Source organism: Drosophila teissieri, chromosome 3R (genome assembly GCF_016746235.2).
Source record: "Drosophila teissieri strain GT53w chromosome 3R, Prin_Dtei_1.1, whole genome shotgun sequence".
Taxonomy (NCBI): domain Eukaryota; kingdom Metazoa; phylum Arthropoda; class Insecta; order Diptera; family Drosophilidae; genus Drosophila; species Drosophila teissieri.
The window spans coordinates 6,507,869-6,520,901 of NC_053032.1; the positions used below are offsets into that span (position 1 = coordinate 6,507,869).

Genomic DNA, 13,033 nt, shown 5'->3' on the forward strand with positions numbered 1-13,033 from the left:
CAAGGCCAGAAGAAGGAAACGACCCGGGCCAGTATACAATGCGATATCCCAGCCAGCGAAGCCGTCCTGTTTTCGGGATAAGTTTTTACCCTCTAAATGGGAAACGGTAAGGATAAGGCGAACAGCTGTCTGCTCGGAGTCCCCTCTGCTAGTCCGTCACGTAGTCCTGGATAAAGCAGCAGAAGGAGGACTAGCACGATTAGAGTCCGCCCTTAATGGCACTTACACTAATCAATAATCGAGCACCATGTGTCACAACTCTGATATATGCGTTTTAAGGCCAATTGGAGTGGAAGGAAGGCAGGGAAAGTGGATGCGGGCGAGGGGCGAAGCCCGTCGTAATTGAAGGTGTCTTCCCTCTGAGCGCTTCTTTTGTTTTCCAGCATTCATGGCAGGTGGCTCGGTTCCACAGTTGCAGGTGCATTCTGCACGTTGTGCGCTGCATGGTGAAAATGCGGTTAAAATATTGATGGAGTGTCAAAAACATTGGCAATCGAACAGCCACGCAATGGGGTTGCTTTAACATAAAGGACCCATAAGGAAACGCATTGCCGATGAAAGGAATTTAAATAAGAGTATCCCGGCATCATGGCAAACAAAGGACGATCAATCCCGTTCGGAGATATAAGAAAATGAAATAAAACGAAATAAGACAAATAAAAAACGGATAAGTTTCTAAGCGAACATAAAAGGGTTGAGATCAAATATCACGTTTGGAAAAATGCGTAAGCCACAAAGTTTGCTGTTAATACCCAAAAAAAATAAGAAGACACCGAGAACTTTGGATACTGATGTCAAACTATTTTTTCCAAAGGGCATGAAAAGGGAAAACCGAAAAGATTCGTAATACATTATTTTTATTCTCGGAATCGACCCTTGCATGTGTGGAATGTCCGTAAAGTAGCATCACATATATTTGAGAGTGTTCAGCTTTGGCCAAGTTTGGTACTCGGAATTTAATAATCATTGATACCTTGAATACATGGCAATAATTAATAAATAAATTACAATCGGATCACCATTATTTCCATAGATTGTGAGAAGACTCGCTAAAATGGAAATAACACAAACGTTTAGAACTTCTCCTATAGATCTGCTTTTGTTTTCAACCATTTCCTAGTTGACAGACTAGACTGCTTCCATGGAGTTCCGAAAATAGATTCAAGGGATTGGCAGGGACAGATGCTTGGATGCATGAATATGGGCTCCGTGTTTTTTTTAGGCCAGGGGATATGGGAAAGTGTCTTGTGGACCGAGGAAAAGTCCAATTCTTACCCCGGAAAGCAGGAAGCGTATTTTTAAGTTGTGCGGATATGTAGTTGTGGCTCCTACAGCTCCACCCGTTCCCGTCGCTCCACCACCCAAATAAGAGGGCGAGGCGGAGGCCGAGCCGCCCACGTATTCGATGGTCGCAGAGGGCGTGGTGGAGGCGGACGAAGGCGACGACGAGGCGGAGGTCGAGTGCTGGCTGTTGGGGTGGTGGTGCGTTGGATGGTGGTGATGTCCCTCCCGATCCCGCTCCTTGTCCCGTTCCCGATCTCGATGTCGTCGATGCTCGCGATGCTCCCGATCGCGGTGCTTGTGATGCCGGTGCTCCTTGCCCTCGCGCTCCCTCTTCTCGCGTTTCTTCTTTTTGTTCTTGCGGTGCTCTTTGTACTCGGCCATGTCGATGTGGTTGTTGTTGCTCTCGGCGGACTCAGCCTCGGCGGTGGCCGCCATGCTCACCATGGCAGCGGTAAAATCCACCAGAGCGCCGCCAGATGTGGCTGCCACTGCAACGGCCGGAGCCACGTCCATCGGCTGCGACTGCGAGGTGTCCATGGTGTCCATCATCATCATTTTGGCCGCTCCTCGCCCCCGTCTTCTTTGCGATAGAGCCAGGTTGACCCCTATCTGCCTCCCTTTTTCTATCTCTGTTGCTGTTCGATTCTACTTTGTGCTCCGTAATTAACTGGACAGGGTCTCCAGATCTTCCGTCTTTAGTCTTTTTGGTCGCTTCTTCTTCGACGGGACGGCCTTTGTTGTTGTATCGCTTTCAATATTATTATTTTGTATGCTGCCTGTATTTTGTATACACTCACAACACTCACGCACACAAACACTTGCGAACACAATCACAAAATCACAGCGCATACGTGAGAACCACCTCCGCCGCTCTCTCTCGTTTTTGTTGTTGCTATTGCGTTTCTTGTTGTTGTTGGGGTGAATAACTTTTTATGTGGCGGCGACTGGGCTGGCTCTCGCTCTCTGCCACTTCTTGTTTCGTATTGCCTTCTCTCTCGCGCGCTCACACAGCACAGTCGACGTTAAACTTTTTTCCTCAACCAAACTTAATATTTTATTTTAAATGGAAACATGACAATTTTTTTTTGTTAGAAAATCATGTGGAGAGCCAGTAGCGACCACGTGATTATTTTTTCACACAAAACACATATAGAACTAAACTTAATTGAAGGTGTCACACACACACACACACGCTCGTGCTCGCTTAACCGAAAATCAACAAATTATCTACTGTTTTTTGGTTCACATGCACGGAGGCTGCAGCGTCGGCGAAGCTGCATGGCGAAAAAGTAAGCTACGAAGCTATAGTTGCTGCATGGCCGCACGGAGTTCGAAATTCGAATAAACTGGCCAGTTTCCATCCGAGCGCTTAGAAGCTATACAGCACAGGAGCGACTGGGAGAGGGGAGAGCGCAGAGAGTAGAAGCGCTCTCAGAGAGTGAGCTGCATTGTTGTTGTTGATTTGGTTGGCAGCCGGTTTTCCGTGGGGGATTATTGCGACGTCTGTACGTTTTGTTGTTGCTTCTGCGCCTGTGTGAGTGCATGTCTGCACGTACGCCAGACGCACACTCGCACGCACACACCGGTCTGCAGACGGTAAAAAAAACAGAAGAACACACGGCGGCAGCATAAAAATAAACATAAATTTGTAGGTTCAAACATACATGAAGAAGTTGAGTAGCAAACGGAGGCACATAAGTTAACTGGAAAAACGTTTCCCAGTATGGATTTCGAAGTGGGATTAAGGTAATTGAGAATAATAAGCAAGTCGCAAATTTATTCAAATTCAGGACTTGGCACAAAACATGCATCACTAGAAGTGATGCACTAGGTACACAAAAAGAAATAATATGTTTACAATTTTTTTTACATAAAAAGAATATTTGAAATTTCATCCAAATAGAATATTCACAAAATATAATGGTCATGAAATAATATCCATTAACATCCACAAAAATTCAGATTAATACTATATTTAAAATAACTTTTATTCCCTTTTTTGGATGTAAGAGTGTAAAAGTGATTCGTTCTCATACACAGAGTACTCTCTCTCTCTCTCTCTCTCCCAGTCACTTTGAGCACCAACGATTCGGATTCAAATGCAGCCGAACTACAACTACATAAACTGAATGTCGTAATACTGTTGATGTAATAAAAAAAACCGCAGCAGAAGCAACAACAATACTGCAATGACCAGGAAGAGTGAAGGCTACAGAAAAGCTTAGCAAAACAAAAATGTGACAATGAACAATAAATTAAAAGGAGACTGACCAAGTAGGTGGAGACTCAAAATTTTAACTGGAATTCCTGGACCAAGAAATACCTGCACTAATAGTTATTTTATTTTATGAAACCCATTAAAAAGAGATACAAATCTGACTATAGAGTAACAATTATATAATTATGGTGCCCTGATGTTTATGAGCTAAGAAGTTTATAAATAAAAGTTCATTAATAAATATGTAAAATCGGTCAACAAAGGTGCTTCGATAATTCTTAAGGTACTAAGGATATTATTTGTATATTATACTCATAAATATTTAAAAATAGAATAAAACTATTATTAACGCAAAAACTCATTGAGATGTTGTATATTTAATGCTTTAGCTTGGACCTTTGATATAACAAAACTGTTCCCAGCCAGCCTAAGAACAGTTTCGGAGAGCAAATTCTTGAGAGAAAGAGATATAGGGATAGCAATGCGAGAGACCGTTGCAACATAAAAACAAACGCAGATGTAGATATTTCGTTGTGTGTGCTTTATGCGATGCCCATCAGCGAGCGAGCGAGATAGAGCGATGAGGTTGGGGGTGGGTGGCAGTTGCTACATGCAGGTTAATTCTACTCTCATTGCTGTTGCTGTAGTTGCCAGACAGCGATTTAAGAAGACAAAACAGGAAAATGAAAAATAATTGAATTGTAAGGCAATTTTTACAGGAGAGGAGAACGAGAAAGAGAGCAGGAACCGCCACCGCAGACATTTACAATTCGCAATAAATAAAAGAAGTGCAAGAAGAAGAAGAAGCATATTGTTTGCAGCTGGAGTAGTAAGTAGAAGAAGCAAAGCGAGCATAATTTTCGATGCAAATAAGAACTCAAAAAATCATTGTGCAGAAAGGCAAAAATGAACCTTAAGTGGCATTTACCTGGCGACGAAGCAGCGGTGGAGGGGCACGAGCGGGGTCAGGTGAACGTGACTGTTTTACAAAACAAACAAACCCAACAAAAGTCCTGGGGAGTCTTTGGGTTGTTCGGTGTTGGGGCACAACTGTTGGCGTTGCAACATCGCGACCGTAATCGAATCACCAGAAAGGTGGCAAAGGAACAATGGCGCCGTCTTCGTTGCCGCTTGGAAAATTAATTTTACTACAGGCAAAACTCCGTATCACGGACATATGTAATTCACCTGACCAAGTTCATTGTTTGAGACTATTACATTTTTTACAATATATTACAACTTTAAGTGCCGCCTTCAGTGTTTAGGTTTTTGAAGTATATCACACTTCTTAAATAAAAAGTATACTTAAACAAGTTGCACTGGTATTTTAATATGCAGTCCAACATTCATGTTCCCCTTGCTGTTGTAATTTATCTGTTGACAGGATCTCTTTATAATATCGGCAAGATATGGTTCATAATTAACAGGAACTCGACCACAAAGTACCTAAGTAAGCATTAATTAGGGCAATCCCTGCACTCAGACAGGTAATGCTTTAGGTCTCGACAGGACGGGTCGTTCAACCCAACAAACAAATCTTAAAAAGAGGGGCTTCAAAAAGCAGTAAGTGCAGCACTCAATAAATCAGATGAATTGTGTAAATATTTCTCCAGGCAACGTTTTTAACTTTGCACACGCCACTGAGCAAACCCATTAAGGACGCACTATTGATCATCAAACGACAGGAGGGTAAAAGCTCAAGCGTTCCAAAAATCCTATTAAAACAAAAGTGTCACACTCAAATACGAGGGTCGTTTGATAAGTCCGTGACTTTTTGAATAAAATATATTTTTTTCGTCAAAGAAGCGTTTTATTTCTCAACATAATCTCCTTTTAGCTCTATACATTTAGTCCAGCGTTTTTCCAATTTTTTTATTCCTTCCAAATAATAGGTTTTCTCAAGGCCCTCAAAATAGTCGTTTGTTTCTGTGATGACCTCTTCATTTGACCCGAATCTCTTACCGCCGAGCCATTTCTTCATGTTTGGAAACAAAAAATAGTCACAGGGGGCTAAATCTGGAGAATATGCTGGATGGGGTAGCAGTTCGTAGCCCAATTTATGAAATTTTGCCATGCTGACTACACACGTGTGCACCCGTGCATTGTCCTGATGAACAAAAAAAATTCACGAGATCGTCTGCTTTCAATGCCTATAAAACGCAAACCAAAAAACGCAGCTTTCTCAAAATTTTACAGTCAGCTGTTAATCGATAACTGCTGACAGGAGCAGTGTTGTATTTAGAGCAGGTGCGCGGCAAATACAAAAAGTCACGGACTTATCAAACGACCCTCGTATTTACACAAGTGTCAGTTCAGCGATTTTATTCAGCTGTGGCTGCCAGGTCGTAAGAGTTTTATTTTGGTGGTGAAACCTAGCACAAAATATACGATATATTGAAACATGATGATTATTAATTGCATCACAGTAAAAAAATAATAATAGGTTGGCTTGTTCATGTCAAAGGAGTTAAATTCGCTATCCTAACGAGTGTAATAAAATTTAGAGAAGTCCAGTGACCAAACTATCCACATATTCATTTTTTTTATTAGCATCAACAACACGGTAACTGTACCACAAGACAAATCTAAAGACATTCACAAAAAGTCCGAAAAGGGACACGTGTCGCTTTTTTGAATTTGTCAAGTTCAGGCAGCACGCGACCTGGAAATTCGATGAAAACTGAACGACACCCACACCCAAAGATGGTGTTGTTGCTCCGGTGACCCGACTTTTCAAGGAAGGGAACTAAATTAATTGCCACGCCGAGCGGCTGACTTTCGGGGACAAGATCATAAAACAAACTCTCATCCGAGTGAGGCGTCATAAAAAATAGTTTTATTGTAAGTACCTCGAGTAGTCAGCACATGTGATTCCCAGTTCTTTTCCCCTGACATTTGACAACCGCTTATAATCGACACAGTCAAGAGGAATAGAAATTATAAATTATCACCCTCCCGTCAGCGGGTGGATTGTTAAACTGTGCACCCTATCGCTATCAAAGAACAGGGCGTTCGAACCACCGCAAAAACATCGCACAGAACCCGGGTCCTTCCGGTTCCTGATTTTTTGGTTCTCAGGCCACCCCCCACAGTTTCATGCGGTAGCTGCAATTTGGTCCTCACAATTGGTGGTCAGAATGAACGCAGCAGTGAGCCGCTCAAAACTATCAGTCTGTGGCCAAATGATTCCGATTCGATGCGGTTCCATTCTAACCCCCGCCAAACAATGGGACATTTTACTTTCTAATGTGAAATCAATAAGTTGGCCATTAAATGCACGCTAGTCACGTAAGGCAATGTACATCATGTACATTTGATTGCACATTGTGTCATTACCAGAGCAATCGAATGTGTCGTTTCCTGATCTAATCAATCAATCGCCTTTTCTGTAACATCTCAAAGCAGGCGGTGGGTAAACAAGCCCCACTGGAAAACCTTGCACTCGTCTTCCGCAAACCGAAAATCAGCACAACCACATGTTCTCTATCTCAGCTATTATCATGTTCGATCCGGTATACAAATAGTCGCGGACTTCAACAAGGCATAAATCTATTCGCGCCATTGAAAGCCAGAAATTAAACATTAATAACATACTAGAAAAGCCATATCGAATGGAATACATCTTCAAGTATATTTAGAGATCATCGAGCAGAGCAAAAAATATTCTCACTGTTGTGGGTCGTCAATTTGTGTGTTTTTGAAGTGCCGTGTGTCATATGCGAAACAATTTCAAAACCGAATCTCTCGAAAATAGACGCTGACTCGGAAGGTCTATAAATATTCTCGCCAATGGGATACCAAAACTAACGTAAACACACCTGGCTAAAGGCGATTTATTTAATATTTAGGTCTGAAAAAAATTATATTAAAACAAAAAATAATTTATTTAGTTTGGCTAACCCCATGGCAACGTATATTCGTGGTCAACGTCACAGAGCATAAAACTATACCATACCTATACGTCTCTGCTTGGGATGTTGAAAATGAATAGAAATGTGAATAGTGCCCACAAGTGGGTGTGTGACGAGTCATTTAAACTTAGTTCCCAAGAGGTTATTTCGGGTGGGGTGGTAATAAAAGTGCATTAGCAATAAGAACTTTGCTCTAGGTGGGTGAGCCATCTCTTGAGTAACTCACTTATTACACAACATTCTCAGCAGGCACGTGTTATAATTTTTTAAAAGTATATGCGAATAAAAACAATCTTTTAAGTTATTTCCTTGAGTGAGAGTTTTGAGTGCTGCAAAAAGCTTTCGCGTCAGCTGTGAGAGCCATATTGGCATCATATTTATATTTAGAAATCATTTCAGTACGGTTATGGAACATTTCGATGTTTTTCTCGACACAGCCAAGGATTTATTCCTGTACGTATATATGTATGTAGGGAACTTTTTGTGCGTATGTTGAGCAATTATTTTCATGATGGTTGTCGGCCGAACAAGCTATATATAGACCAGATGAGCTGGCTCAATCAGAACCAAATATTCCGAAACAAACAGAATTGAACTCAACCTAAACAATCAACCACCCACCGGTCATTCCAATCAGATTGCCACTCAACCATTTAAATGCAGAAATCTCAGGTATGCGCACCCAATTAAATCAATTAAAACTACGAAAACCATTTTAAAATCATTTTGTTTTCATGGAACCCACTAGGGCATATATATTATTGGATGTTATGTGTGTGTATGCAGAACATGTACGCTGACATATATAAATATATTATATCTGCCATGGCTCGCTTCCCAATCAGAATGCAAGAGATTAGATGGGTGAGAAATCAATAAAACATCATTAAAAATAATCAGATTTCATAAGTATATCGTAAGAACTAAATCAGCTAAATATACAACATCATATCTTTCATCATTGTTCGTCGTAAGAGTAAGTGTATAAAATTTGTCAATTTGCACAAAGTATGCTTTTGGATATTTTGGTTTGGAGCATAAGACATACTAGGCTGGTCTTCGAAAATAGTTTAAGATACAAAAAAGTAATAACGACTTGGCTCGCAGTAGTTGCTTCCTTCGTTAGTGCGGTTACAGTACCTGCAGAAATTTAGGCTGTTCTCGATGTGGTCAATGTCGTTTAATTCGTTAGTCTGTGATCGATGGTTAGTTTCGCTTTGAGTCGTAAGTTTTGTTTTCAAGATTTTTTTGCATTTATTCTTTTTTCTTGTTTTATATTAAACTTAATCTCACATAACCTAAAGAAAATTGAATTGCATTCAGTGCATCGTTGATCAAAAATCGTTGGAAGCAAATCGAAGACTAAGTTAGCTAATTTCAGGGATAGTTAGTTAAAACAGATAGGTCATTGGACAGAAGTATCGGAACGATTCACAGACATGGATTTGGATTTCGATTGGATATACATAAACTCGTTTAGAAGGTTGTCAAAGCGCCTGCGCCCAGACCGTAGCCCACTCCCTTGGGTCCAAAATTGCGGCCGTAGCAGGCTCGGCAGTAGATGTCGCCGTCGGGTCCATCGTTCAGGTTCGTCGAGTCCAGTGATTTGCGGCAATCCGAGCAGTAGAAGCACCTCTTGTGCCAGATCCTGGTCTTGCTGATCATCTGTTCGGCGGCGAACACAGCGAACCCGCATCGCGGGCAGCCGCCCGAGGTCTTGGGTCCGGCCAGAGGACGGCCATCTGGGAACTGGATCGTGCTCTCGCCACTGGTGGACACCAGAGTGGGGGCGTGGCCGTAGCCAAAGCCCTTGGGTCCGAAGAGCTTGCCGTAGCAGGCACGGCAGTGGATGTCGCCATCGGGTCCATCGCAGGCCAAGACTGAGTCCAATGGCCGGTGGCAGTCGGCGCAGTTGTAGCACTTCTTGTGCCACACCTTACCCTTAGACAGCTGTTGCTCTGCGGCAAAGACGGCTCCTCCGCACCGGGGGCAGCCCTCGCCATCACGGGCCTTGATCGACGTGGTGTCCGGGTTATAGAAGGGCCTGTTGGCGCTAATCTGATCCTCGGTCAAGCCATCGGTTTGCAGGAAACCAGAGCCGCAGGCGAATCCATAGCCATGGGGTCCCCACTTTTTGCCGTAGCAGGTGCGGCAGTACACATCCCGATCGGGACCATCGCTGGCATTGATCGAGTCCAGAGTTTTGTGGCAATCCTTGCAGTTGAAGCACTTCTTGTGCCACTCTCGGCCCTTGGATAGCTTCTGCTCCGCTGCGTAGACAACGCCACCGCAACGCGGGCAACCCTCACCAGGACGGGCCTGGATCTTGTCCACATCAATGGCGGCACGGATTTGGGGTGCTCCGTCGTCATGAGCATAGCAGTCGGACTGGAGAGCACCACCTCCCTGGCCATAACCATAGCCCTTGGGTCCAAACTTCTTGGCATAGCAGCCCTTGCAGTAGATGTTCTTGTCCGGAGCCTCGCAGCACAGGATCGAGTCCAGACCCTTCTTGCAGGTTCCGCACTTGAAGCACTCCTTGTGCCAGCTGCGTCCGCGGGCAAGCATCTGTTCGGCGGCGTACACATAGCCACCGCAACGAGGGCAGCCCTCACCTTCGGGGGCACGAGCAATGGCCCTGGGTTCCAGACGGGCTCCATTTCTTACAGACGAAACATCGCCGTTCTCGCGCAGGAACTGTGACCCGTTGTCCATGGAAAGGGTGCCCGCTCCAGTGCCGAAACCGTAACCTTTTGGCCCGAACTTGCGACCGTGGCACGTCTTGCAATAGAGCTCACGCTCGTGCTCTGTGCAGTTGGTGGAGTCCAGCGATTTGTTGCACATTCCGCACTTGAAGCAGTTCTTGTGGAATACATAGCCGCCAGCCAGACGCTCTTCGGCAGCGTAGACACTCTTGCCGCAGCGCGGGCACTTGGGGGCCTCGATCGGTTGGAAGGAAGGCATTCTGTCTGTGTTTTTAGGTTAACTCTATCGAAATGATCTACGCGAGTACAATTACTATACTTAATAAGTTTATTATCTGAAATTGCAAAACAAGAACACATAGAGTCGATGGGATAGTGGTGTAGTCCCTGCTGGGAAATGCAGGAAAGTGGCTTCGGTGGTGATGAAAGCGATGAGGTAAGCATCTGCATTTTTGAATGTGAAATGGTATGCAAATTATTCAAGGCCCAACTAGTTATTTAAGCTAATGTAATATTGTAGTGCAAATTGTGAGGACACAACTTGTATAGTGGCTAGTACACGCTAACCTATTAGGAAGGTTAATACGTTCGATTCATCTTAAGTTTGCAGTGAACTATTAAAAATTTCACATGACAGTCGAGATTTTCTCCTCAGTTTGCATTATGTAGATCATCTATCAAAATTCATATCTGTTAGTCGAGACCTCATCGCCCGTTCAAGAAAATTTCCCAACCGGACGTATGTATACGTAATTCATATTGAAGATTCCTATGCTTATGATCAGAAAATAACATCTTTCTCATGACAACAAAAAAACAGGAGGAATTTTTCGAATCACAGAAAACAGAGGAAAACATGAGCAATAAATGTGTATCTATACTGAAAATGTTGTATAAAAATAACGCAGACAGGTAGATAGATTTGGGAAAGCACACACAAAAAATGACTATGGCAGATACATATATATGTACATATCTGGGTGTTCTAAAACTGAGTCACAGCTAAAGCAACACCAACAGAGGATCGTCCCTGGTCGGTAATCTGGTTATCTAGCTGTTGCGATGGGTTAGTCAGGTGTTTTGCAATGGTGGCTGCGTGCAATATCGGTTAAGAGCTGGCGATATCCCCCGTTGGGGGTGATGGTATATAGCTGCACCTATATGCCAAGATAGAACGGAACCTACATCCACTAAAACCACACACGGAAGCGCCGAGTACTGAACTGGAAGATTGCTCAAAGCAAACTAGTCTATATAATTGTGAGTGCACACGGCACGGCAACGCGGTCAACTTTTCGCTGCTGCCACTGAGTTTTCCTGCTCAGCACCGAGTTGAGAAACTTAAGATGCGGCAACACGGAGCAGTTTTCCTTCGTTTTATTTCAGTTTTCATCAAATAATGCCAGAGAGTGGGATGGAAACATATAAGTATTCGTTGAGTCTGCGGTTTTAAAACTTTTTCGATTCTTAGAAAAAGTTTTTTATTTTATGTTCGTATCTCATTTTTTATGTTCGCTAACTTTGATGTAAATTAAATGCACATTTATTCCAGGGGCAGCTTATCACAGAAAATCGAAAAGTTGCAGTGTCATTGGGTACCTCAATTAGGAATCAGGTATCTGGGAATTTAATTTACTTGTTTTAGTTAATAATTTAAGCAAAACATTTTAACTTAATTGCAAGCAACTATTTAGCTTGCAATAATATTAAAAAACTTATTAAAATCGATGTGTTGTTTAGGGATTTAAAAGAGTTACGTGTTAAAGGACTGCATATTTTATTGTTCTACAGATAGTGACGTAAAAATGGCTGTTCGAGTTAATCCGCTGAAACAATCAGTCTTTTAATCTTTGATTTGTACTTAAATGAAACTCGATTAAAACCAAACTCCTCGCAAAAAGTTCTCATTTTTTAGAGTAAGACTGTTGTGGAAAAGTTTTTCCACGCACAAAAAACGGAATCTATAAATAATAGTGTGTAGGAAAAATGCTTCCTCTGTGGAGCCATACATTCCTCTCATTTGTGGGTCAAATTATGTTCCAAATTACACATATGTTCTAAAATTAAACGATCGCTTGGCAAAACTATATTTTCATCGCTTCGCGTTTGTAGCAGCTATAACCGATATTTTTTAGACAAACACAATACTAATTATTGAATTACTGGGTTATGCGTGGATGATAATTTTAGTTTCCATTTACAGAAAACTGATAATTACTTTTCGTTCGTAATAAAAAGATTCGCAAGAGAAATATCCTTAGTTTTAGTTTAGCTTCGATTAACAACGATTTTCGACTGATCGCGCTGAAAAATTTGTCAAGCGCTTTGAGTCTTTGTCTGCACACGGCACGAAGGCAACGATGTCGCCAGAGAAAACGATAGGGATGACTATATTGTAGCCCCGACAATAAATACATTAGCAACAAATCACAAAGTATCTGCTCTCACGTATATGCTAGTATAAAATGTGCTTTCATAAATTGTATATACAGACATTTTCTAGCAGAATATTCCAGGTGAAGGTGCTCATGACAAGGCGAAAAAAATGATGTTGATGTTTTATTGGACCAACAACATGATTCAACTGTCTTGTTCAAACTCACTGCCTGTCTGTCTTTGGGAACTTTGGCACTTCAGCATCAATAAATTAACATGCGCATTTGCATTTAATTAAAATTCGATAATATTTTGCCATGCATTTTTGGTTCAAAAGGAAATTAATGGGGCATGGGTACATCGTTGAGCATCAATCAGATCGGAAAAATAGAACCAGACATGGCGAGGCCCAACTCGGCGAGAAAATACCTCTTAATATCATTACTAAGGTACACAATTAGAATATAAGTTCTAATGGTACGTTTTAAAATTATTTTTGATTCATAAACATAAAACTCGTATACAAGTACAATGGTGTA

General features: G+C 42.2%; 2 protein-coding genes across 16 annotated transcripts in view; both read right to left on the bottom strand.

Annotated features, from left to right (window-relative positions):
• Window positions 1-13,033, bottom strand: part of LOC122621941 (protein AF-10) — a 29,519-nt gene that overhangs the window by 10,614 nt on the left and 5,872 nt on the right. For 5 of the 14 annotated variants that reach the window (XM_043799975.1, XM_043799973.1, XM_043799974.1 and 2 more), the window contains exon 1: window positions 1,276-2,615. The exons of the other annotated variants lie outside the window; for them this stretch is intronic. In XM_043799975.1, coding sequence (XP_043655910.1) covers window positions 1,276-1,839 — 564 coding nt within the window. In that variant the 5' untranslated portion in view covers window positions 1,840-2,615. Of the gene's footprint in view, window positions 1-1,275; window positions 2,616-13,033 lie in introns of those variants that run through there. 14 annotated transcript variants of the gene reach the window in all.
• Window positions 8,135-12,482, bottom strand: LOC122621943 (muscle LIM protein Mlp84B). 2 transcript variants are annotated; one of them, XM_043799976.1, is made up of 2 exons: window positions 12,337-12,482; window positions 8,135-10,453 (listed from the first exon to the last, which is right to left on the bottom strand). In XM_043799976.1, exon 2 carries the CDS (start codon window positions 10,375-10,377, stop codon window positions 8,890-8,892), a length of 1,488 nt encoding a protein of 495 aa, XP_043655911.1. In that variant the 5' UTR covers window positions 10,378-10,453; window positions 12,337-12,482; the 3' UTR covers window positions 8,135-8,889. The 2 variants fall into 2 exon arrangements, with proteins under 2 accessions (XP_043655911.1, XP_043655912.1); XM_043799977.1 differs by lacking the exon at window positions 12,337-12,482 and adding an exon at window positions 11,304-11,412.

Coding starts and splice junctions, on each gene's coding strand:
- LOC122621943 (XM_043799976.1), bottom strand. CDS start 10,377: ATGCCTTCCTTCCAACCGATCGAGGCCCCCAAGTGCCCGCGCTGCGGC.